The 27,690-nt window shown below is 41.3% G+C and overlaps 1 protein-coding gene across 1 annotated transcript in view; it reads right to left on the bottom strand.

The window, feature by feature from the left end:
• KLHL14 (kelch like family member 14) overlaps positions 1 to 27,690 on the bottom strand; it is a 60,705-nt gene that overhangs the window by 5,874 nt on the left and 27,141 nt on the right. The window contains exons 4-7 of the mRNA XM_040085645.1: positions 11,353 to 11,442; positions 6,864 to 6,942; positions 533 to 723; positions 205 to 363 (exon numbers count right to left, since the gene is read on the bottom strand). Of these exons, the coding sequence (XP_039941579.1) occupies positions 205 to 363; positions 533 to 723; positions 6,864 to 6,942; positions 11,353 to 11,442 (519 nt within the window). The remainder of the gene's footprint in view (positions 1 to 204; positions 364 to 532; positions 724 to 6,863; positions 6,943 to 11,352; positions 11,443 to 27,690) is intronic.

Here is a 27,690-nt window from a genome sequence, read left to right as displayed (position 1 = left end):
TAAAGCATTCATTACTCATATATTTAATGTACTGTTATAATTTTAAAATAATTTGCATAAAATGTTTTTAAAATTGCTGGCTCAAGTGTCCTGTTAAATTGTGTTGCTTGGTTTTTAATGTATTTAACAGTGACTGTCTAACAAAAATATTCTTTATCAGAGATGTGGGACACTGAGATACTTTTTCACTATTAAAAATGTGACCTTTCAAATGGTTTCCTCCAATGGCATACAGTCGATCATTCATTACAGCCAGAGTGTGGATTGCTCGTTTTGTGTTCATGTCCTGTTTTCGGGCCCAGACGTCCATCACAGGGTCATAGCAGTACAGCCAGGGGACATATTCTCCATTGTGAACACCTCCTGCAAAGTAAGTACACATCAGTTAGTTAATATAAATAAAAACATTGTGCTGCAGCAGGAATTTACCTCTCTGGTTTCGGGGTTCTACAGGGTTGTTTTGTTTTATTTTTTTATGGCGGTTTTGGGTTCGTTTGCTTGTCGTACAGCAGGACTTATTCAAGACACTGGCCTGAAATATATATCTTGCCATTGTGAACGGCTCCTGCATGGGCTGCCAGGGGTTGTGGTAACGACGACACGTAACGCCACTCGTTTGTCTCCAGGTTGTAGCACTCAACGCTGGACAAGTAGCCAGTTTCGTTTCTTCCACCGATGACATACAAGTTCTTGTCGAGGCGGCAGGCGTAGAAACTGGCTCTCCTAGAGGACGGGGCAGAACAGAACAAAACAAGCCAACAACAAACCAATTAGCCGTGTCAAACACTGCTTTTCCCTCTCCAGCTGACTCCATGAACTAAGAGAGCTGCTCCTTCAAATGCTACATCAGAGAGAAGTGTCCAGCGCTTCACATGCTTACAGCTCTCCTAGAGACTGTGGCTGCTTTGCTAAGCAAATACACAATACTCCACATGAAAAAATATTTCAAGTTTTTGTGTCAAAACAATTAGGCACACATAAAACTGCCAGGAAATACCCCTTTTCAAAGCTGTTTGTTGCTTTTTCACACCCGTGAAAGATAAAAAGGTGCTCATTAACGTATGGGGCATTACCTTGTAAGGGATAAAACAACTCAGTAAGACAAAGTGAAAAATGAGGTAGATAATGTAACAATAATAAATTATCTTGACATTCACTTTCTTTATGGTCCTTCAAGGGTCATTGTTCCCAATTTACTAAGAGAACCACATCATCAAAATTTTTCTTCAATTATCATTTTTTTCTTCTTTCTGCAGTACTGCAAATAGAACAATTTTCCTTATGCTAGCCACAACACTACATTTCCACCCTTTAACTCAAATGAGGTCTGTCTCTGTCCAACTAACCCTGAGAAAAGTTTTAGCCACCTGTCTGCTTTTACATGCAACTCAGGTGTGTAGGAAAAGAATTAAGTTTTCTGTCCAGGACTCTCTGGCATATATTAGTTTGTCTTCCTCGTGCCTCCAAATGGTGAATGTTTCTTGCTGAAGTAAAAATTGAGCAGGAGATGATTTTGAGAGAACTTGGTTGGTGTAATCCACTCTCAGGGAAAGCTCCCTGAATCATTCAGCAGCAGGAAGGTTTGCTAAAGTGGAGACCTTTAATTTCAAGCTGCAATAACATGAGAAAGAAAACTGCAAAAGAGCACAGCTGGGTTAGGATGAAGAGCTGTACAAAATATTGAATGACAAGAGTCGTCAGTCCCCAACATAAAATTTTCTCCTGGGTGAAACCAGAATGACATGGGAGCCCAGAAATGGGCAGGTAGGCCAGGCTCAGCAAAGTGTAGCTCAGACAACTCCTGCAAAGCAGGCACTCTGAAGTGTGGCCATAGCTTGCCAAACCCTGCTTTGTGGCTGATTCAATGCACTCTGGTTTCTGCCCAGATGCCTTAATTTGAATCTGGGAGCAGCTGCATATTTTACTCCTGAATCATGCACTAAATCTTGGGGTCTTGATGGTTACCTGCACCATCAAGGACTTGGACCTGCACACCACTGCAAGGCATTTGGATGAGCACACACAGAGCACAGCATCCTCAATGAACAGCTTTGGTATGTCCAACTTCTTCCTGGGCTTCCCGAGAGCCGTCCCATGACCAGGTGAGCTAGCAAAGTCTGGTGTGCCCTGTCCCTAACCTGACATGTTAGGATGCCAGGCATGCTCAGGAGCATTTCCTTCAGTGAAGGCAGGAATAAGGTCTTGCTCTTTTGCACAGCTGCCTATTTTCATAAAATTTGTAGCATCCTTTAAGATTTGGAGAAATCTCCCCCTTAATTAAAAGTGTCTGAGACTGGCTGGTGGTTTATAAGTTGGAAGAGAAATCAGGCAGACACAAAGAGATACAGCCATGGAAACAGCAGGGCTGGCTGGGCATCCATGGAACATATTTGATGTATCACTGCCAGTTTCTGACCTTACTTTTTGGATTTGGTGCACACCTGACAGGGCTCCTCACCAGCCAGGGTCACTGAACACCTCCTGTTCACTTCTTTGCTTTCACCCTGCCTGCATGTGGGCAACTTGGACAGTGTGGGACAGTACACCTTTCTGAATGGGGCTGGGAACTCCACCACAGGGAAAAAACCCATGGGAACATGAGGACAGGAATACTGGCAAGTGTCTCCAGATCAACGGATGAATTAAAAAAGACCATTTAATTTATCTGTCAGTGGGCAGATAGAAGCTGATGGCATATTTTGCTCCGCATGGTCGGGCAGCAAATTGTGCATCTATGTTTTTAGCCTGATATTCTACGGAAACAAAGCTAATTTGATGACACTGTACATGTACCCATGTCTGCCTACTGTTGTCTCCTAAAAAAAAACCTCTGCTGACTGATTTCACTCTAATTTGACAGAGGCTATAGGTGTTACAGGCAATCAAGTGTGTATAAGCTTTCTGGGAATATGTGATGGGCCTGAGGCAACACAGCCCACAGTTGCCCCCAAAAGCTGGAAAAGCTACAGAGGTCACCTCCTATTATACATGAGAGCCTGCACAGGCAGGTACACATTTTTCAACCCTCCTGTATCCATCCAGCAACCACAAGGCAAAAAACCAGAGGGTGCCTGTTGTCAGTGCTCCCACATCCTCGTCTGTCCTTGTGCACCTTCTCTGGTGAAACCATTAACAAACTGCCCTTGGCATGGTGTTTTGTGGTGGTGTTTTTTTTTTTTTTTTTTTTTTTTTTTTACTTCAGGTTTAATAAACCGAGGTGGGCACAACTTGGATGAGTTATTCTCTTAACTAGGATTTCACTGATGGTATTCTGTACGTGTACTCCTGGTTTCATCCACACAGTGTCACTATAAGGAGCAAAAACGAAAGTATCAGCATACTTCACTTCTCTGCTTGGATGTGAACATTTACTCAGTAGCTCTTGTCACAAATATTTGAAGCTTTTGGGTTTTTTTTTTTTTTAGTTTTCAATGATACAGTGTGTAAGGGCATGCTGTTACAGCGTGCAAAAGCATGCTGTCAAGTGATGACTTTTAAACTGCTGTAAAATATGATTCAGATTAAACTATAATACAGCAATCTTTGCATGACAACTTTCCCCTAAATACTGAGAAGACACTATCCATTCTAATCAGATAACTAGAATGTACCTCAGGATATGGACAATAAGACAATTATTTTGTGATTTTCTTCAGGACTTAAAAGTACTCAATGTTCACTGGTCTCCTAAATGCTTTTCCTTCCCACCCCTTCACCCAACCATCAACCCAACCAACTTCTTTCAAGTATACACATATAAAAGGGAAGGTTTTCCTCATGATTTTCACACATGATGAATTTATGCCCTGAAACACCAAACAGAACTACCAGTCTGAGGTTTAAAGTTACCAATGCTGTTACTGATAGTCGCAATATCTGGACCTGATTTCAGAGTCCAGATTTCACACTTATAGAGTGTGTGCTTTGCTTTTTAAAAACTAAATAATCTTAATAGGGGCTGAGATTACTATTATTAAAGTGAAAGACAAAAATAAACTGTGACTTTTTTTGTCTCTTTTTCTGTGCCTTTTCTCAGCTCACTCAGCCTCACAGAGTACACAGACCTGCTCACTTCCCACTTTCGCTTGAGCTTCCTCAGAACCTAGTACAATGCCATGCTTTTTGCTGGTCTTCAAACAAAAAAAAATTAACTCAGAATGCAAGAAAAAACAAGTTGTTTTAAATGCTGTTTTGCTCCACACATCTTGAAAAGCTCCGTGTTCAGCTGGCAAGGTGCAATAGCTGGACTGAGGTGTCCAGCTGAGGCTCACACCACAAGTTCAGTTACAACTCCTACAAAGACCGTAGCAGTAGCCATCATAGTTTACCTGAACTGCTCTGCAAAAACCTTCCTGTTGTTATGGCATCATCAGGCAGATGTGTATTTCCAAAGCTTATGAGTCACTTGCTGGTTCTCTAAACAACAAACTCCTGAAAATAGCACATACTTTTCAAAAGCATCTATATTTGAGATGTTCTTCAAATGAAAACAAACTTGGCTTTAAAGAAAATACACTGGTGACACTGAATCCATAATGGGATTAGACTTTTCTTTATAGCTCACACAGTAAAATCAATCAGATATGGATTTTGGCATGTGAGATAAAAGTTTACTTATCAAATATTTCATACAGATTTTTGACTTGAGAATATACTGCCTGTGAATGAGTCCCACATTTACCTGGCAGTCATTTCAAAGGAGCTATTATAGTCTATCCAGCCAATTATTCTCAGACTAAAATTCTTAAATAGGTTTTGACTTGATGGACCATAATGACTCAGAAAAACCCATTTAACAGTCTATCTTGTCAATGGTGCCTGCATTATGCCAGCAGAGACAGGGCATGACCCTGTACTCCTAGCAGGGGGAAAACAGCCTGATGACTTTAATGGGAACTTTATCTCACTAAAGGAGCTGGGAAAGAAAACTGCACAAAAGCTCCCTCTTATTTGTATGATCTTCTACAAACTGGGCCAGTCCATACCTCTGAAAACTGTAAAAACTCTGAGGAAGTCATTAGGACTGAGCAAATAAACCATTGAAAACATTTTAGAAAATGAGTGTAAAATCTCCTTTTTCCAGCAATAGCCCTAATGCATAGGAGCCTTTAAAGAAAAACAATGGGCAAGCCTATGAGCTATGTATCCTGAACAAAAGAGGTGACAATTAACATTGTCACAGCAAAGCCCCTTGCAGAAGGAACTATGTATGAGTGGAACATTGTATTCCAGTCCCTCTGCAAGGAGCTGTGGTGTTCATACAATACAGTTTATCAGGGCAGGAGCGTGGGGCACAGCTGGGTTTTGAGCTCTTGGCTGAAGGCAGCAGCTTCCACCAGAGCACAAGGCCAATCACCTGGCGCATGGTTTTCCAGGGAGGCACAATCGGCCAGTGTGGAGGTGGAAAAATTCCTACTGCCTCCTTTCTCCAACCCTCAGCTGCCTAGTTCTGCTTTCCGTAGTTTGTCAGCCCAATAAACCCAACTGCTCAGGCAGCTGCCAACACCCCTCCGGAATTTGGCTTGGGGATACCCAGAGGGCATAATCAGGACTCAGATTGGGCTCCACAGGAAAGGTCCAGGTTCCATACAAACACCAGTTGGTCTCCCAGGATGACTTGCATCGTGATGCCCAATCTGATGCTCACCTCCTGTCTCCCCCATGCCAACACCTAAACTGGCAGTGACTCACTCTAGGAAGCTGAACCAGAGGGGAAGGTGTCCCTCTGTTTTCAAATAAACAAGCACAGCTGTGAAGGTTATCCCACAGGGTGGGTGAGAATGAGGGAGAAGGCTAGGTGCTGCCAAAGTAGGGACTTAGGTCAATCAAACTGAATCCTGAACAAAGTTCCTTCAAAAATTCTGCTGACTGACATTTTACCCCTGGAAATTTGAAAAGACAGCCATATTCCCAAGCATCTCATAAGACACACCTTGAATCACAAGGCTGCACTGAATTCAATATATTTGACTGCCAGACACCTGGGTAGTGCAGACAGTCAACAACAACAACAACAACAAAAGAAGAAGGACTGTAATACTGACATGGAATAAAGAAAGCATTTGAGTGAGACACTATGAGGTCTTTTGTACATGGGATCCACAAGAAGGTGGGTGTTGAACTGAAGGAAAGACACTGAATGTTTTCTTCAAATAACACTGTAATTTTGGATCTTCTGCCTTTGGGATTCTTCTTACCAAACATGCACAATTCTGTTCAGGTTTATGGGACTTTTTTCCTGTCAGGGTAGGATTTGGGATCCACAGTTACGTTTACCCCATCTTTACGAGTCGTTGCTCAAGCCCACATCCACCTTCGCTCCTTGGTACACAGCAAGATTAAAACATGAGCTACTCTAATATGAATTTACTGACAGCAACTTCACTCAAAGACCACCTAGGATTAAGAGTCCTCTGACAAGTGGAGACATGTTCAGAAGAGCTTTTCATAGCTGGTGTGGTGAAACAGGATGGAGTCAAAATATGAAAGTTTCAGTTCCCTCTAAGATATCTGACTATAATTACTGCTTGTTTACTGCAAACTCATCATGACACTTCAGTCAGGGAACATGACAGGACACTATGGAGACTTCAGGAGAATCCTTCAGACCGTACTCAGGCAACCAGTAATTGCATAAAGTTCATGGCTACTTTGCATGAGTTAGCACTGCAGGACTTGACATCTGGAATTCCAAATTTGGAAAGTGTTAAAAATTAGGAGACAAATGGGCCACAACTGAATGCTGCAGTTTTATCTGTGTTTTCAATACTTCTACAGGCCTCCTTACTCCCAGAACTAAGCCCAACCTCAGCTGCTCCTAGGATGAGAAAACAGAAATCGAAAAACACATAGCAGGTTTTTACCTCTCTTGCATGGGTGGAAGTTGTATCCAGCTGTTAAATCTGGGATCGTATCGGCTAACAAAGTTTGTACTGTGTTTCCCTGTAAAGATAGATTATTTTGACACTCAGCTGTTTGTTTCATGTATTTAACATCATGATTGTAATATATATTACATATACTTCACAAGTTGACACCTTTTATGAAGGGTTCCCCCTTTTACAACAATGCATGATTACACTATGTGTACAGTAATAATTCAACAAATGGGGCACTGCAAGGCTTGAATTAGCAGTCACTAGCAGTAAAAGCAGATAGCGATTATTCTTGGTCTTGAAACAAGATCTTGAAAATGTGTATTTAAATTTACTTATACATGCTGTGGTATTTTCACAGCCACAATAAATCACAGCACTAAACAAAATTACTGCCCAAAGAGGGCATCCCCACAGTATCTTTATGACTAGAATTTTGTCAGGTAAAAAAATTAAAGAGAGAACACGTGCTTTTCTTTCTCCTTACCTCCTCTCTGTGTAGAACATGGCAAAAACCCATTGTGCAAATAACCAGGAGTTGCATAAGCCATCAGCATGGGGTATGCAGTGTTTGCACTAGATAGTTTATTCTACCATGTACTTTCAGTGTAAGTTAGAAGGAATTACAGATGTGCATCGAAGGGGGAATACACTCTTAAGAGTTTTATTCCAACTGTGTTAGCTAAAATATGAAGCATGAGCAACATACACCAGCTAACTAGCTTCTCCCTGCTGTCAAGCCTAAGAACTGTGTTCATGTCTTCACGATATTAAGATTTCACCTTATTTTACATGCAGATTGACACCAAAGCAAGAAAACTGAAGCAAAAGAGTGCATGGCAATTTCCTGTAACACCTGAGACTTCAATAGACAAGCATTTTGAAACCAGAAACCTTTGTTTATGTATGTGTGACTAAAAAATTGAATTAGAGGCTTCACAGGCCAGCAGAATAACCTAACTGCCTATGTCACAGTTCTATAAATGGTCACTGGGCATTCTACAAGGTGAATATTTTTGCATGAGACAAGCCTCTGTAGGATTGGCTCGCTTTCACTGCTTCATTCCACACTTACTTCAGCATGTGTAAATAGACCATCAAGACTGTAGAGAAGAAAAACAATACAGCTAGAATTCGTATTCACAGTAATTTAAGATCATGTTCTACAAGAAAACTGAGAAAGAAACCTCACTGACTGCTCTGGAAGCAAACTGATTTCCTCGCCATGTTATAAGCATGTTCAATATGAGGAGGGTAAAGCAGAAGACTGATGAGTAATGCAGCATTTCTCTTCAAATCCAGCGTGGTGCCTAATGAGGACCACGCCGAGCACCGCTCAAAGACATGACCATCTCAGCACCATCTCAAGACACAGGGTGAGATTCCCCTACTGTAAGCTACCACTGGGCTTAGTGAAGTGAGGCTTTGCTTTTTGTCCTTGTCTGGATTCCTTTAGTCCACACAGACAATTTAGAAAAAGAGGCATCGAGAGCTATAGATTCAATAAGCAGCAAAACAGTAACAGCAAGCTTGAACAGGCTAGGTTTCACTGTCTAAGAAATTTACTAATCTACTTCAAAAAGCAGGAATTCAAAATAATATAAATACTGATCCTAAGTTTCAACTTGTATTTTTAAACTTTTTTTGCTGTATTCATTACATCTTTCAGAGTTACTGGGACTTCAGTGCTCATTAGTTATACAGCAGCTTGTTCATTGTTGTCATACAAGTCTATAATCTGGCTGCCCAACACGTGTCATAAACAATACAAACACCAGGTATGTAGATGACTGTGAAGTGCAGGGTAGAACAAGGGTTTAGTAAGCCTAGAGTGGGAATGCAGGATACAAATCTGGGTCTTTCACAGGAAGGGAGATGAAATCAAACTAGAACAGGCACAGAGAAGAGCTACTATGGCAACAGGAAGAACAGAAAGTTTACCTTATGGGAGGAGACAAAGAACTTGGCCTATTGCACCTAGAAGTACAAAAGCTGAAAGGGGATAGGAGTGCTGTCTGTAATACTTTAAAGGAACAAACCTCTGAGAGGGTTTTATTAAACTAAAGGCCAGCCTTGGCATGAGAACAAGGTGATTTAGACAGTCAAAGAATACATTTTACTGGATATCAGAATAAGGCTCCTAGTCATTTAGGGCAATTGGATTCTGTAACAGCTTTCCAACAGGAGTAGTGGGGGTTAGAAATCCAACTGCTTTTTAAATGTAGCTTAGAAAATGTACAAAATGGGACTATATGATGCCTGTGATTGCAGGAAAAGGACTTGATGACCTACTCAATCTGCCTGGTGTAACTGGTTTAACTGCAGTTTAAGTCTGGACTTCAGTTTGAAAGAGAACTCTACCTGTTTTTTGCCTTGCTTATCAGTCAGGAGATTGCACATGTTAGGATGCACCTGCTCTGTCAGAACACAGCACTCGGGACAAGTGAACAAAAATCAGGATTATGGGACAAAAGGAGGCAGACACTGTTCTCTGCTCTGCAGCCATGCTAGAAGGTGATGAGCTCTGAAGGTTATGAAGGTTGATCTTAAATCCATGGCTGTGTTGTGCACCCTGCTTTCATCAGTGTTTACTCTTGCCAGAACCTCTTGTGACTGGAAAGGCATAGCTACTGGAGGACATAAAAAAGTGAGAAAAAATGTCTCTCATACTTTGCAGGTTGTCAGGAAGTCAGCAGAGCATGAAGGAGGTGTGAGCACTCTTTGGGGTCCATGCAGTTTCCCAAGAACCAGACGGTCTGATGGATAAAGCAATGCCTTTCCATTGCTACCATCTCTAAGAAAATTCTTTACACTGGAAAAACACCTGGAACATTCTCATTTGAAGCAGAAGCTTCATAAAGTCTTGGCAAGATGGTTCCAGGCAGGTCCATTTGAAGTCCCTCCTGTGCTCTGAAGATAGCAGACAAGGGCCTTTACACAAATTCAAGCGGGCATGTGCGAGCTGCCCCCATGTAGCTGCCCGTTTAGAGCAAAGTGGTTTCAAGAAAGAATGCACCCAGCAGTAGCACAGGATGTATTTTATGATTTCATGTCCACTTTCAGTGACAAGTAAGATCCATTTGATACAGAGATCAGTATAGCAATACTCATACGTTTTTTATTGCTATCTTCTCTATGGAAAAAAATCCCAGCACTGGTATTCACAGGACAGGGAAATTGGTAGATGTCTTCAGCAACATCTTCAGCCCAGTAGTTGATCCAGATCTAGGCAATCTCAGGCCTTAGGTACTATTCATCTCACAAACAACTGTGTTTGACTCCTATCTCAGATGCAAGATATGTACCCCTTCTACTATCTCTCCATCGCCTTGCAAGTCAGTTTCCACATCTTTAAAATGTGGGTAATTATATTTCTTTTCTTTTACCTTTCATGTGACATGGCCATTTAATTATAAACTGTCTGGAACAAGGTCTGCCTATCCATATGGCCTACTACCAAATACAAAAGGGGCCCTCACTGGATGGATGTGGCCAACGATCCTAAGAGAAATTTTCATTAGTGATACTGCACTGTCTCCTGCTTCAAATAAAGGACAATCAACTACAGAACTACGGGGCCCTTCTCCTAAGACAAATAGTGATATTCTTAACTACACCAGAAACATGCTTATAGGGTGGCCTGGATTGTTTGTCTCAGGTTTTAGGGAGTGAACAGATGTAACAATTTTATATAATTTGGTTTAGTGCAGATGCTGAAATGGGGCATTCACAATAAAATATATGCAGTATATGTAATTTCAGCTGGATCCTCTGGTGTTTTAAAGTAAAAATGTGTACCTGCAAGCTGTTTTATGGTTTCTCAGTCATAATTATCTCTGTTACACAGACTGCTACAACTACAACTCTTTCTTCGTGTGCAAGCTTTTTAACAATGTCTTGACAATTCTGTGAATTTTGCAAGGCATGGTATTCTCCTTTTGCTTTGCTCAGAAGCCTGTTAAATTGTTTAATTTCTCTTTGCAGTAAATTTATGAAGTAATCAAAGAAGGTAGCAGCAGATAATCTATATGAGAAGCTCTTGCAAGAGACTGAAAAAAGGATCAGTTTAAGAATCTCAAAGTCTAGATAATTAACACATTAACAACTTGAGCTGCGTGTATCTTGTTTGACGATAGAAAAGAAGCATTCATCTACTGCAATTGCATTATTATATTATGACTGGAAGGAGCCTGGAAATGAAGGTTAAAATTCTTAACAGCTGCTGCCTGGTGCATGCACTTGAAAGAGTCTGTTCTGCTGCCTGTGGCATTTCTCAAGGGATGCGGGAGCTGATGAATGACAGAGATGCTAATGCTAAAGTATCAAATATTTATAACATCTGAAGAGTAGCCTTTACTAGGTTCAACAATTGGGCTGAAGGTCCTCAAAATCCCTTGCTAATTACTACATCAGCTGACCTGACAGAAAGGCACAAGAAGGCAGGCGCTCCCTTTGCCTTTTAGTATTCTATACATACCATTAGGGTTCCACTGGTCTTCACCTCCCAGCACGAACAAGAAGTTTTCCACTTCCACAACACAGTGATGGGCACTGTTGTATGGCATAACTGCAAGCAAAGCAAGAATTCTTTGTCAGCTAAGGACACTGATTTTATCAAATACTTCCTCTTTACCACCTGTATGAAATGATATGAGAATGAGTCACCCCAGGCATGTACAACACTGACTTAGCAGCAGACAAAGCCACTTATTAGTAAACTTATGCAATTCAATTTTGCAAATAATTAAGGAAAAAAAATCAGTAATTCTGGTCCCTCAGTGCCCCCTTACCTGCCCAAGTACCATACACACTGATCTAAAAAGAACTTGTAAAAAGGGGTGAATTTGCATGATATTTCCCTGAAAATAAGCAGATGCTAGGAATCCTAGTATGCTAGAAAACATTAAAAAACCCCTCAGCCCAGCTTTGTTCTGCCGGTAATGTTTCCACAAGAAGAGTCAGTATGTTCAGTAGCTTTCTATTACACAGCAATGAACAAGCTGCATTTCCATACAGTTTTAAGTTTTTAAATTAAGGTCCTGCTGATTTAATGCCTTTTCCAAATGTATACGCTTAATTTCCTGTACAATGTCATTAGCAGCACAATCACACATCTTCTATTCATCTAATCAGGAAGCCTTTTGTTAACAAAGATCAAAACTGCGGTATTAGATTTGCAATATTCCTCTTTCGGGGGGGAGGTATCATGATTACTATGAACCCTCTACAGATGCAAACATCTATTTCTTAAAATTTACGTTTTACACTGCAAATGCTAAAATGCAAAGCCAAGGATTACATGTACATAATACAAATATATTATTGCAGTGTGCCATGCCCACTATAATGATATTATATGGAAAATGTGAACTTTTACAGCATTAGTTACTATACCACATAGAATAGTTTTGGCCCAGTGACACCAGTAGGAAAAATGATGTCCTTGTTCAGCTCATCATATGGGCACCTTAAATCTAGGTGAGGACAAATGGGGAGGTGATGTGCATGTACAGGCAGGGAACTTATTGCTTGACACGGATCAACAGAGCACTTAGGAAACCAGTGCAGTGGGAAATCAATATGACTCAGGGCCAGCTCTTACTTTGTGCTCTTTTGCCAATGCCAAAAAAAAAAAAAAAAAAAAAAGACGCAGCCTATCTCACACTTGGATTATTTTGGGTGATATATCTCTCATTTCATTTGTTTTATTATCTTTTATTTTTCTCAGAATGCAGTTGTGCAGTATAGCATATGCAAATAATAATAAGAAGAAATACGCACAGCTTTGCTATTTAGGACATATTTTCTTAAAGATCAAGTGGGCTCATTTAAGTTTCTTACTGAAGTTTTTGCCTAGGCAATGATGAATAAATAAGGTATGTTTTTAGTTTCTAGTAAAGGTCGAATATCTTTTTCATAGTCTGTGCTCTTACAAGTCATGTAAGTGAAGCAGTTCTTAAATTAGGCAGCCAGGTACAGTGAAAGTTCATTAATTAAGGTTATTTGTTACTGATTCAATTTATATTAACTGGGAACTAATCTTATACTAGACACTGCAAAAGATTTTCTACTACCTAGAGATTCCTACAGTAGGATGAAAGGATGAGACACCGTACCATCATTATCTCACTCTTTAGTCTTAGACATTTTCCTATTTTAGACTATTCTCTCTCAAAACCACAGAATGTTTCTTGCTTGTAGTAAATAAGGAATTTGGCCTCCCATGAGAAATTTGCTGCCTTCATTAGATGCTTTTTGGGACCCTTCCTCTCAAGAAGACACTCCCCAGGATCAGTCTGTACCGGGTCCAAGTTTTAAATAATACAGTGTTCTGTTATGGTTTCTAATTAGGTCCAAGCTGGTGGTTGCACCCTCAACCTCTTCTGTTGGTCAGATTGGAGAGCTCCAGCATTTATAGAAAAAACTGTCTGCAGGCAGCACACATGCATATTTTTCACATTGCGTTTTCACTTTTGTAAACATTTGTCTTTATTTATCCACCATATTCACACAAACAGGGTCACTAGAGGAAGAAATTCTGCTTTAAGCTTTTCTGCTGTTCCCATGCATATAACGTACGCAATAAGACTCCCGTAATTATTATGATAATTAAACCTTGAAAACTAATGGCTTACTCCTGGCTCCTACTGAAATTGATGGCAACATTCCCACTGATACAGGATTGGGCCCAAATGACCCGAAGTACCATCCATTACTCACAGGAAAGCTAAAAGGAAGCTTGCCTTAAAAAGGTGGGTAGTATTTGGCTTTCAGAAAGAAAGGTGACCGCAATAAAACACTGCAGACCTTTACTGTGACCTTTGCTTCTCTCAGAGCTTTGGGGAAAGCTCTGTTCCTAGTTTTCATGAATCTACCCATGGGGCTGAAGGGAGCTGGACAAAACAGGGAGGATGGAGTAACACTGTGGACATCTAAGAGGGAAGGAATTCTAACTGAGAAATCAACCACCTCAAAGTCTTTCTCTAGACCCCTCAGAACTGGGAGTTACACATAGAAATCAAAACTATGTGAATGATTTTTTTTCTTTTTCCGCTATAAAATGTCCCTTGAACGCACAGAAAACTTGCATCATGATTCTTGTGAACATACACCCAGATAGGACCTAACTTTTCACAGACAACAGTCAAAATTACGTGGCAATGAGCATGCTAAATTCAGTATCTGGTAGGAGCAATCTTCTCAGACTCACTGGGCTTGCCAGGGTGTAACAGCAAGAATTTGGCCCATCACACAGTCTGGCCAGGCTGCTGCTTTCATTAATTTTATATGAGTCTTTGTCTGCTGTTTGGCTTTGATAGTATGAAAATCCCATCTTCTCTTTTTTTTTTTTAATTTCAACTCATTGGAACACCTGCCTGCCCCACAAAAAGGGTATTTGAAGAGAAGTTTGTACGCCACGCTCAAACACAGCCCGGCATGAGTTTTTAGCGTGTCAGTCAGTGAGTTAGAGGGAAAGGGTAAGGAGAAGCTAATCAGGATGAAATGAGATTAAAGGCTGTCTAATTTTACAGCAACTGTGATCCATCAGCCACTGTGAAAGTGACAGTGGAAATGAATGATGGAGACAGACAGGTGGGGCTGTACATTTCACTGATTTATCCTCAAATGCACTGGGCCTTATTTTATTGAGTGAACATGACCGCATTTATCATGACTGTCATCTAAACCCACTTCCCTCCATTTAAAAAGGTCACTTTACTAGGAGGGAGTAGGATAGAGGCACTTTCAAAACAGATTTAAAATTTAGTAACACATGTTTATAAAACCCTGTGCAAAAATTCTTAACTTTATTAAAGACCAATTTAAAAAGAAGGTGAAAACACTATTAAAAAGAGAAGATAAAAAAGTCATGGTCATCTGAGAAACATGCCAAGGTGACAGGTGCCAAAGAAATATGTGAGATAGACAGATATAAATGGAGTAGTTGGAGTGGGCAGAAACCACCCTGCCCCTCACACACATTTCCCAAAGTTCAGGATGCCCATGCTTTCCTGCACCAAGAGAATAAACAAGTGCGAACAGCTCTGCTGAAGACAGCATCCCCATCAGCCTCCTTCCCATGCACTTGATGTATGATTGGTAGGAGACACTAGGTGAGGTGGAGGGAATTTCTCAGGTACAGATATGTAACATGCAAAGCTGTCCAGGTCAAAACCAAATGGAAGATTTATACTTGAAAATTATCTGGAAGGCAGTGGAGTCCAAGACTGTAGTGGTGTTTGCTAAGAAAAACTTCACAAACATCAGTGACATTGTGCAGGAGGTGACACTCAGTTGTTCTTCAGATACAGATGCAGGCGGAAGACACAGCAGCTCTGCATATCAGGATAGATATCTGTCCTAGGTTACAATGTAAAATGTGCCCAAAGTATATATATTATCACCATCTACATGAGCTGTTGCAACTAGGTTGGGCAGTGTTTCCCTTGCCCCCTCCCTCCAGACTATCTTCTGTTAATGGCCCATCAATGCCCTGCTGCATGACTGATAGATAACTCCCTCCAGGAGCTATCTCTGTTTAATGGGCAATCAAGGACCCATTGCAAGACTGATAAAATGATATCAGTCCATTGTGAGATGCTCCACCCAGGGGGAGGAGCCAAGCATTCCCACCTGGATATAAGCTGGGATTTGGGACAGCACAGGCAGCCTTACCCACTGGATTCCCAGAGGACAAGAACTACCAGACCTTTCTGCAGGAACACTGGTTGAACAAGACCGCTTCATCTGGACTGCTACCACCACGGTATCAGGTTGTATTCTGACTCTGTCAGTCATCTTTGTACTATTGCATGTGTTTTATTTTATTTTACCTTTTATTTCCTCTCCTATTAAATTGTTTTTTCTGACTTGGGAGTCTCTCGCCGGTTTTGCCTTCAAGCCAGCACAATATCCCAAGAAGAAATTCCACACATATGCCAAAGTTCAGCTAATAAAAAGTACCAGACAATGTTCTGGGACCTACTTTCAAAATCAGAGGCTACAGGTTATATCTAAAGGCTCATGAAATCAAACACCCTCAACTACAAAGCCTGTGAGGTCAACCAGATGCAATGATACTTCAAAGGCACCTACCTCCATGATAGATACACCTCACACACCTAACAAACAACATGTGCTTTTGGTCTTACCAAGTTTTGCTTAGTTTCTGCCAATTACTGCACATTTAGGAAACAGCATCTGGTTGGTCTCCATAAATTAATCAAGGGGTCATCAGTTCCTCCTTCTCCTTACACCTTCCTCTGTCTATTGTCGCTTCAACACGAACTACCAGGGAAGAAGGGAAAGCTCCAATAGCAGTTCTCAAGACAGAAGGAAAATGAGCTCTGGTCCCAGGAGATCTGAAATCTGTGATACAGGCTATAGTCATTCCCCTGCTCTGCTAAAAACTCCTCTCAGAAATTCTGCTTAATTGCTCTACACAAAAAAACCCCAACCCCAAACAAACAAACAAACAAACCCCCAAAAATAAACAAAAAAAACCCCAACAAACAAAAAACTACCTCAAAGCAACCAAAAAAACCCCCAAACCACAACAAAAAACCCCAACCCCATAGATTTTTCACTGCCCTGAAGCAGTCAGTTACTTGAGATACAGGAGGTACTGTAAGGAAAGCCAAGAAATCTCTTCCTCAACTACTGCACAGCTTGATCATAGCCCCTTCAAGACTCAGTACACACCAAGAAGTCATGCTCAGCGGCTCTAATGACCTCTGCGGATGACGCAAGAGAAGAGTGTGTTTCCAGAACAAAGATGTCATTATGAGAGGACATATGGATTCAATAATGACCTTCCACAATATTAACAGCCTATCCTGTTGACTACATAATATTCAACTACTGCTTCTTAAAAGCTGGTTATTTCTACAGCTCTGAAGAGGGCAGTGCAATGAGAGATGTCTCTTTCCAGTACAGAAGGCATCTACAGACTCACTTTAGGTGATTTGCTTATGGCAGAGATGCAATATTCATGCAGAGACACAAAATTCATTTCAATCCCAACCCTATTGGCAAAACGCTGGGGAGACCACAGCTGGTCCAGTTATTTCCTGAGAACAAAATATCAGATACTGTTCACCTTTCTGGGTTTCATACATCATTTGCGGGAAGACTTCAAATTTATTACAGAATGTTACTTGTTATTTCTCATCAAGGAGGTTATATAAATAAACACTGTGATTCCTCTGTGAATTGTTCTATTCAATTGTTTGTTATTTAATAACTGTGGGGAAAGACTGACCACAAGAAGTATGACATTCTAGCCTCGGTGAATGCGGTGTAGTTTTGCACTTGCTTTAAAGGCATCAGATATTAATCCACTGCTATTTTCTGCTCAAAAAATAATATTAAAAAGTTAAGAAAATTATCAACATAGATGGAAAATATCCCTGTCAATATTCCTGGCCAAACTGCATTCTGTCACCTCAATTTCAAGGAAATACATACAAAATGTTTTTTCTAGTAACATACCAATGCCAGCCTTGAGTCTGAGCTCAACTCACTGGGGGAAACCTGGGACCATCAAACAGCAGTTAAAATAAGCAGAAAGTGTTATGATGAAGCACTGTGCCTCAAAGTCACCTTTGAGGGAATGTAACTGATACAGCTCTGGTCCAGCTGCACCACTGAGAACAGCTCTGGTCCAGCTGCACCACTGAGAACACCATCAGCTCAGCTGGAAACTTCACGGCCTCTTCCTTCCCATGCCAGCTTTGTGGCAACTTCATTCAAGCCATCACAATTAGGATGGGCACAGAGCTGCTTAGTTCATCTAGGACACAGTCCATACTTCTACTGAGGCTACAGGATAACATAAGCACCACGAAAGAGCTATCTGAGCAAAGTCCATTCACAACACAGTGAATGACATTTCATACTAATTATAGTATTTCTCATTGTGAAGATATTTCTTAATGAAAAGAAAAAAATTCATGCAAATATCAAGAGTTATTCTTTTACACATTCTCCGGAGTAACACCAGCCAGGTTTTTCCAGAGGTCAGGGAGTTTCTTAGTTTAGTTGTTTTAGTGAGCTAAAATTTTCATATGTGACCATCTAAAATAAGACACTTAAATTCATGCTGATGCACCAGGTGAGGAAAACATAACATCAGGAATAGCTGGCATGCTCAGCTCCCTCCTGAGAGAAATTGCTTTAAAGTTACTTGGGTGCAAGTTCTGAGTACAGACCTGTCTGTTTCCATGGGTGAAATTCACCCTATGGCAGAATGTTCTGTTGGGTTTTCAGCAACATATACATTTGGTTGCTTGCATGAACAAATTTTATCCATACTTTTTAAAAGCTGCAAGCACTCATTTGGATTTCATTTGACTAAAGCTGACTACTTGGATCAACAGTGATTAAATAAGGTAGATAAATACTGCACTCCCACCTTAAAAACTGATGTTCCTGTATCAAAAACTTGACACAATCTTCCCCACGAAGTGCATAGAAAACATATACACACTCTGCTGTGCTCCCCTACTGCCTTCCCCATGGGAATGACTCTGTGCATCTGAGCTGCTGATGCAGGTCTGAGAAGCTCCTGTAAGTGAATACACCAAAAATGGCACAGCTTGGAGCAGAGGATTTAATGCATGGTCCTCTGGAAAAGTTCCAAGTGACAATTTTTCTTGTTTTATTACCCCCTACTTACCCAACTACCAGCTGAAGGTTGCCGCTCACCATCCAGATGCCCCATGGATTTCCACAGACCATTTACCAAGAGACACTTGTTCATCACCATGAGTTATGCAATGCTACCTCAGTGATGGTTGCTCCCCAGTAGAATATCTTGTGTACCTACCCAGGCCTGGGTTTACGATTGCTGAAGTGAAGCCCAACATGTAATACTGGGAAATGACATCTTGTCACATCATAACAGTCTCACGATGTGACACTTTGCACAACAAAAGCTTCTCATGGACGAAATGATGAATAGTCCCTGATGGGAGAAAACCACTGCAGAGTTGCTAGAAAGCTCTGGAAAGAAATACTATTTTGTCCCACTGGGGGCTTTCAGATTCTCCAAGATGTCAGCTCAAGGACATGCATTCCCTTTTCCAACAGTGCCGTGGGGCAGAAAAATGTAACCAGGAATGGTGTGTTAATGTCCAACTGCTTGTGACCAGTTGTATTCATTTATGGCCCAATTTCTACCTGACCTTGAGATGCATACATTTTCCTAGTCTCCTCTGAAGGCAAACTTCCAAGCTCAGAACAACCACAGCCCCTTCTTGTGTTTCCCTGGCTGAATCCTGTTGATGGTCCTTGGGGACCCATGTCTGTAAAGGCATTCATCACATGCAGCAATGTCTTACTTGGCCCCTACTGCCCCAAAACCCAAGTCTTCCACAATTTTCTCTCTCAGTCTCACTATTTCCTACTGTGCTCTCAGCTCTTGACTGACATACTATTTTAGAGTTATTTAGGGTTTTGTTTCTTCCCACTAACTCTCAAAGTCATTCCAAAGGACTTTTTTGAAACAAAAATGTGATTTTCCATTTGGAAAACTACATGGAAGAAGGATATTCCCATATTTCACCCTACGAAAAATACAGTTTCAATACACCTAAGTTCATTCATAACAGATAAAATGAAATTCACTGGTAAAATTCACTATTACAGATTTTTCAGTTTTCATTTGAAATACTTCAGTATCTGCAAATCAAATGTTTTGTTTATGAGAAATTCCAGCCCATACCTAAATCACTAGACCTAAAGCAGAAGGTGGTAGAAGGATAGGTCCAATGCCTACCACCTGGAAAAAAAATCTTCCTTTCCCAGAAGATATGTACTTCATATGGGTATCTGAAGAAAAGCCTGAAACTCCAACATGCCTAACTTCCAGCACGCCCAGTCACAGAATGCAGAAGCAGTACTGTCCACATAGTAGCTAGACAAATACAAATACTGAAGAAAGCATAGAAATTGAACCACATAAATTAGGTAACACCAAAGACTGGTTTCTCCAACAGAAACAAGGCAGAAATGTTTCTCTCCTAGACCGCTCTCCATGGTTGAGCTCATAAGGAAGGGAGAGACAGACCCACAGAAAATTTTCAAATTCAGGGCAGGAAACGACCTAGGCAGCAAAACCGCATACTTACATAAAATTTTCCTAGATTTACTTTGTAAATCTAAACACAGAAAGCAAAATCAGGACATATATCTGGAAAAAAAAAAATCATTCATAGATGTGGACTAAATTTATGTTAATTTTCTTCTGCTTTGTATGAAAACAGTACTGTTTAATATATTAATTAAAAAACAGCTGTGAAAAGTGTGTTGTGATGCCTACTCATAACAATCAAAAAAATTCAGTCCATATAAGTACTCATACCCCTGTCTTCTCAAAAACCTTTTGTGGATTTAGAAAGCATCCAGTCAGGAAACAGACAGAAAACTACGTTTCTCAAAACTGAATACCATAGCACAAGTAGCCGCTATTTAAATCAAGAGGTGTCAAAATTCATGGGCTGAACCACATTCACATGGAATCACAAATAATTCACAAATCACGCACTAGTTTATGGTCATGGAGTGCTGACAAACAGGATGAAAGGTCATGTTAATTCAAATCACTGGCCATGCTGGCACTGCCAGATTCAACACAGACAGCAGACTAAAGTAAAGCGGTTGTGATCAATCTCAAAGACTTAAAATATATCTGTGTATTTTATAATATAATAATATATTTAATATAAGTATCCTCAAACGGCTTGCATGTTTTGTTGAAGGCATTTATTTTGCAAAGAGGATTGTTCAGGAAGATATAATTTTCAGTTAGCTAGGTGAAGGGAAGTGAGGACTGAGACACAGAGTCTGCATGAACGAAACTGGGACTCACTGTGCTAGTAAACACGGCATGGACCAGATTCTGGCGGAGACTGAATTGAAGAAGGGAACGAAACTGAAAAGGGCAGGGATGGATCAGGACACGTAAGAGGGGACAGAGCAAAACTACTGGGTCTGAAGGAAGAGACAGCAAAATTTGCAAACACAGCAGCACGTACTGATCCAGAACTCTTGAGTCCTGCAGTCTTCACATTCCTCTGCTGTCAGCACATCTGGGTGGAACCCAGTCATATTTACACCCCCTGGTTCCCAGGAGAACCTTCTTTCTTCGTGAAGGTCCAGTCCCATGCACACCAGAGGTCTGTGGAAACTGACACTGCAAAAAACACTTCAGCCCCTTCTTGTCTCAGAATCCATCATTCTTTGTGATGGCAGATGCACACATGAAGCCAAGAAATTAACAACCAAGAGACCACATTATTTTTTAAAGGTGCACTGAATTTAACTCTAATCTGTTCCCCATTTGGCTTCCCTACCAGGCCACACAAATTGGAGTGAGCAGGAGTGCGAGGCCACGAGAAGGGAAGGACTGATGTATTAGCAGCAGCACCAGTTTGGATCAGCTAGTAATGGTTGTGAAACTACAACCTCAGCACGTAACACCAAGCCATTGAAATGGCTTTAACCCAGGGTTGCTGTGGCCCTGTCCTTCTTACAACCCAGGCAATCCAGGCCACTCCTCATGCTAGCACAGTCTCTCCTCAGAACCCCCCAGTGAGCCCTTTCAAAGCAAGAATCTGGCAGAAAAATGATGCTGAAAACTAGAAAGTATATTTTTAGTTTAATATGTTTGTTTGTTTGTTTTTCTATAACTACCCATTTCTCCTGTTCTGAGAACGCTAATTATCTGTGCTTTATTTTCAGAGCCTGATTTGATCCCAATGCCTGATATGAAGGAGCACTCTGTGCTCTCACTGCTGTAACAGAAGTAGGTGAGAGAGGCCATCTGGAAAGCATGGTCTGAGAGGTCTTGAAATAGGCACCCCAAAATAAAGAATACCTTTTATTTTAATCATATTGCACCTCTGTCCCTCCTCTGCAAAATGGGAACAATGATAGAACATGCTCCTCACAAAGAGGATGTACAAAAATACCACAGTGAATGTCCACGAAGCAGTTGGCCTCTGTTGCTGTGAAGTCTGTGAAGAAAACCTTGTGAAAAAATTCTCTCTGCTGAAGAGTACTTCAGAAGCATGTGACAGACAGGATCTACTTGCTGAACACCAGAGGAGAAATGCTGTGAGCAGAAATTCAGCGCAGTCCCTTCTGTGCGCTGACGTGTGACAAAGAATAGTGTGATATCATTGGAGATTTTATCTTAGTGCTTATGCAAACAGAGGCCGAATTAAGGTTACAGAGGCAGCTTAATTCTCACATTTCTTAGCTCCAGAGGGCTTAGTATCGCAGTCTAACACTCTTTGCAAGACGGGTGCGAGTCCCTCGTGTGTGATTCACCCCATGTCTGACAGACAGCTAACACCTTCCTGATGCTTCAGCGCCTCCAGATCACCCACGCAGGTGTCGTGGTGTCCGAAGTTTAGGAAGCCCATGGCCGGAGCTGCAGGAGCCTTCCTCCTCCTCCTCCTCCTCCTGCTGCTGCTGCCGCATTTCCATCCCGCCAGCAGTGTGAGGCTAAGCCACTAGATGGGGTGCGCTGTGCTCGGCTCCCCCCTCCCCGGGGAGAAGCGTTTCAATCATCTTTTGGCTTCAGGTTTTGCGGCCAACCAAAAAAACAAAAGAGGTGAAACGCAGCGCCCAAAAAAAAAAAAAAAAAAAAAAGGCATAGCCAGCTTCCTCCCAAGCAGTTAAATTCTGCTTGTTGCTCGTGTTCGGCTTGAAAGGGAAGAAATCAAACGGAGTACACGAACCCCTGGGAATGCTCGGCGCATCAATCCTGGCGGATGCTGAGCCCCCTGTCGGCTCCTGCTGCCTGCAATGGGCACGGCAGGTGCTCAGGCTTTGGCACGGGTATAAGTCATACCTGTTTTGCCTCGTCTTGTCTCAGCTCCTCAAACCCAGACTGTGCAAGGATCAGTCAGTGGTTCCTCTGGCAGTCCGCACACATCTGCTTTTCTACTCCACGCACCAGTCCCAGTGAAATATAGCAGGCACAGTTCCCGTCCCCACCAATACGCCGCCAAATCTCTCTCCCTCTCTCTTAAAAATGATCTGGAAGCTGGGTAAAAACAACATGCTTGCTTTTAGCAAAGAGCGTGCTTCCCGATTACAGGGGTAAGGAAGAGGAAGGAGGACGTGAGAAAACTGCAACACTAAAAGATAACCACAGAATTAAAGGAAAACAAGTATTTTCTAAAAGAGTTGGTCCTTTCCAATGGAAACAGTGCTTTACTCACTTAGTCCCCAACTGATCTGCATAATGGTGGCCAGATTACAGCTCTCTTCTCATACTCCTGAAGAATGATCTTTTGGGGAAGGCATAATGAAGCTGAAGCATGTCTAGTCCATCCAGGAAGGAGCAAGCGGACTTGTATTTACCTGCATTTCCACTGCTGCTGAATTATGCCTTCTCTCACTCTTCCCCAACAGCTTACAAGAAGAATTGTCCCCCTGAAGGCACCATCCATCCCAATAACAATACTTATATTAAACTTGTATATAAAATACAACCAAACACTCCTTCCTGACATCCAGCTTCTTCCAGCTTCCCACAGGAATACCAACATCCGAGATGCCCCACACAGTTCCCTCTCATGACACGGCCCAGCCTTGTAAGCTCCTACAGACTCCTTCTCCATGGCCAAGGGAAGGAGAGCAAAAAGCCAGGATGATATTGAAGTCAGTCCTTTCTTTTCCTTGTATGGTATGAATGGGGAAAGACCTCCTGCTCAGCAGAGTTCTGGGGATGCTCCTCACACAGGGCAGCAGTACAGGCAGGGGTAACCACACCCTCTGTTCTCCTCTTTACCCCAGCAATAGAACAACTTGAATTTTGCAGTCTGTCACACACAAGTGATTTCCCTGCAAGTGTCTCAGAAACCACCTTGAAAGAGCCACATCTTGGGTATACCCAAGTGGCAGTGCAGCACTTGGTTTTCAGAGGATTGCACTTTAGTTGTGAACTGGGAGAGGAGCACAGGCAGACAGATATGTGCCTGCCCAACAGTGTATCCTGTCACGTATCTTGCAGGTGAAAACTCAATTTAACTCTCATTCTGATGAATTTGGACTTTCACAAAGAGAAGCAGATGTAAAAATGCGTCAGAAAAAGAAACACGAAGAAAATAAAATAAGAAAATGCATTTGAGCTGGTGGGGTTTTTTTTGGTTTTTTTTTTTTTTTTAATCCATTGCAAAAATGCTGATAAAATGTCTATCACTGCTGGACATTAATGCAGACCAATCCCGCCTAAGGAGTTTGCAGTCTTTATATAAATTAATAGACAGAATATAATCGCAAGTGCAGTGCATTTGATCATATATATTAATATGGAGACTGCTGATCCACATCTGGCTAAAATAAATGTGTTTTTACACAAATTAGGTTACCACTGATACAAACAGTTTTGGTTCATAATATAGAGCATGAACAGATGATCAATGCTCTTGCTTTGGTGCAGCACTATGCTTGAGGAAGTCACCACTTATCAGGTGGGCTATGGTAATTGCTGCCAGCCTTTTGCAATTAGAAGAAGCTCCTATCTTAAACTATCTTAAGCACTGATTACATTGTTTAAATGAGCACATTTTACCTTACATTTGTAACCACTTAGGAACGCTAGCACTAGCAGGCATTGTGGCTCAACTACTGCGTGCTACCTTGGGGAAAAGCAGATCAGCTGGATCTCTTGCAATCCTTTGGCCACAACAGAATTACAAAAGATCCAGACTCAATAAACTTCCACAGGTGACAAACAAACAAGAATAGCAACCACCTGCAAAATGAGCTGATGAAAGCAGCCTACTCTTTATGCCAGTGTACCCTATTTATAAAGTACTAAAACTCTGAAATTTTGCACTGATTGTGCGTATTGCAAGAAAGAGTATGGAATATTAATTGCAGAAATAACTTAATTAAAATTCTGTAGAGTCCTTAAAGTCAAATTTTAGCCATTAAGTCTGTGAAGACAGCTCCATATGATCAGCTGTATGGAAGCTTTCAAATGGTAAGTCCTCTGATTTATGTTGTTTTCTGACATAAGTACTTTTTGGTGTTCTGCAACGTGTGGGACATCTGAAAAACTGCAGAAACCTGTTTGGGACACTTGCTAAGATCTATTTCAATGGATCTTCAAAAATAAATTCACTCCTGTTGCAGCACCAGGGTGCATAAACATAGTTTTGATAAAAAAACCCCAAATGCTACGTAAATTTACAAAATTTTTGTCTTCAAACCATTTTGCCTTGAAGGCTTAGTTATTTGTTCTGTACTCCACAGCACAAGTGCTGATCACCCGAAACATTCTCAAAAATTACAAGCCAGACCACTATATCCAAGACACTACATATGCTTGATGCCCCTTCAATTTACTTTCCTCAATTTGCTTTCAATTGGCTTTTAATTTTCAACCATAAGATCAAAACCTCCCATTTGAATACAATCAGTTGAATCACACAGTTTTGTCTTAATATACTAAATGTGCAAGATCAGAGATAAAGTTGTTGACAACACAGCTAATGTAACTCTGCAGCAAGTTCCCTGAAGTAATCAGAATTAGGTACTCAGTTACGCTTTATTTGGGCGCTTGACAAAGGGCAGCATTATTGTTGTGCTCTCCGGGGACAGTCCCAGGGTAGAACAGTGAGTACTGAAATTGTTATGGTGTAGTGTAGGGATAACTGAGCTGTTGTTCATGTTACTGACCTAGCCCCAACTGGTGCGCTCTCAAGTTCTCCTTTGTTTTAAATATCCCAGTTGCTGAAGGGCCCGAGTTCAGTAGGTACTGTATCCACCAGTGGCAGGAAAAAACATACATTAAAAAGGCATATATAAATGATAAAAAATGGGTAAATTTAATAGTTCTTCCCAGTTCTTAGTATCTGTCTGTGAGTTGCTTTACTGGATGGATAACCACTGATCATTTATATGTAGAATAGCCATTAAATTCTTAATACATTTCACCCACAGATTTCACAGAGTGATACAAATTTGGTCCACATCATTCTCTTTGCTTACCTCTAGTAGCCCAGACTCTCTTTTGCTTGTGTGTGGTTTTTGTTTTGTTGTTGTTGTTGTTTGTTTGTTTTTCCCTGCTGCACTTGCCTGACACTTTTGCACCAACCTCTGGAGGCCACCCAAGAAGGATTCCAGCTGTGGACTTGAGAGCATCTCTGGTGTCTGCCCTCATTGTCTAACCCAACCAAACAAAACCAGTCACTCCTCAACCCCAGCTGCATCCTCTGTAGGGCTCTTGACACCGAAAACTGGTGTGTAATCATTCATTTTCCACTTTGGCACTACTTTTGCAGCCTTGCTTTTGTGAAGAGGAAGAGGATTCCCACCCCTGGCTTTGTATCCCTGGGCCACTCTAGCAGCCACTGAGACCTACTCCTGCAGCACCCTGCAAAACCTCTGAGCCTCAGGGGAAACACAGAGCCCTCAAGAACATTTTTTGCATACTGCTAAAAGGTAATTAGGGACTTCAGAAGAAGAGGTAAAAAAATCATGGTATCAAGAAGTAGTTCATTCCCAATGAACAGCACTGCTTTCTGCCATGTAAAGCCAGAACACTCTTTCCTCCGTTATTTTCTCTGACACCAATGAATTATTTTCCAATACTGAAAGTTTCAAATGAAAGCCCTGAAGTGACCGCAACTACTTCAGGTGGGCACCAACGCTTTACCTGGGGGGGAACCCCTTACCATGGCAGCCTTGCCGCTCTGAGGAAAAGCCAAGCTGCTAAAATAAAGCTGCTGGAGTGAAGCCAAATCATGGCTTCAGGAAAACGGATGCTATGTCAGGGCTTTATTGATGTTGTAAATCTTTGCAGTTAAGAAAAATCAAATTTCTGAGTGCTGAAGTGATCATTTTTTTGGAGCAGTGCTAGAGACAGCATGGGAGCTGACAGAAGGACAGTGGCTCCAATCTTGCTGGGTGAAAAATGTCCTGGTACAGAAAGCCCTTAAAACATCCTGCGCATTAACAGGACTTAAGCTGGAGGCTTGAGTATTGGATAAACCCTTACATGGGACATCTCTGCCCTGAACATGTCTGTCTTTCCTGAAGCTAAACTTAACAGGAGCCAGTAAATGCCCATCTGATTCCAGCAGTCGTGATTCTGCTGAATAAAACAAAGTTTAAACGAGCTTGTGCAGACATTAGTGGTAATGCAGCTGGGAGACAAGGGCAGCACAGGGACTAGCCAGAAGGCTGGGATTTGGACACCACAGCTCTGTGCTACTGGCTGCCATGGTACTTAAAATAATTGCAGTCCTCTGGAGAGAGTATATAGATAAACTCTGTCCTATGTTAATGCACCATCATATAGAGTTGTTTACAGGCAGTACTTAGTAAAGTACTTAAGCATGTATTTAAACAGGCTGCTGAACATCAGTATGATTAATACTTTGCTGAATTAGAGATATAATATGAATACATTTTTCTGCTGTTGCAGTTTTTCATTATATACACTTACAAACTGGACATAAGGATTTTCTTTCCGTTTTGCATCCAGCAAATGAGTTAATTTGGGAGTCAAATTCTGTCTTAGTTATGCCTGCACAAAGCCTTTCATATGCATGAGGGCAGAAGACTTCTCTTTAATTGGACTTATTTTTTTGTTAGTCTATAATCAAGAAAAAAAAGAGATCAGGTTCTTTCTTTCCCTTTTCTCTTTGACAATCCTTTCATGTCACTTCAATCAGAAAAGTATCTTTTACATATGGTGTGTATGTTGTGTTGGTTAAGGCCGCACACACACAGCAGCTGTAATTCTTGACCAGCAAGCAAGCAGCTGCTGTTGAGTGCAGACTGGAGCCAC

Source organism: Hirundo rustica, chromosome 1 (genome assembly GCF_015227805.2).
Source record: "Hirundo rustica isolate bHirRus1 chromosome 1, bHirRus1.pri.v3, whole genome shotgun sequence".
Classification (NCBI taxonomy): Eukaryota; Metazoa; Chordata; class Aves; order Passeriformes; family Hirundinidae; genus Hirundo; species Hirundo rustica.
This window is presented reverse-complemented; position numbering and strand designations above follow the sequence as displayed.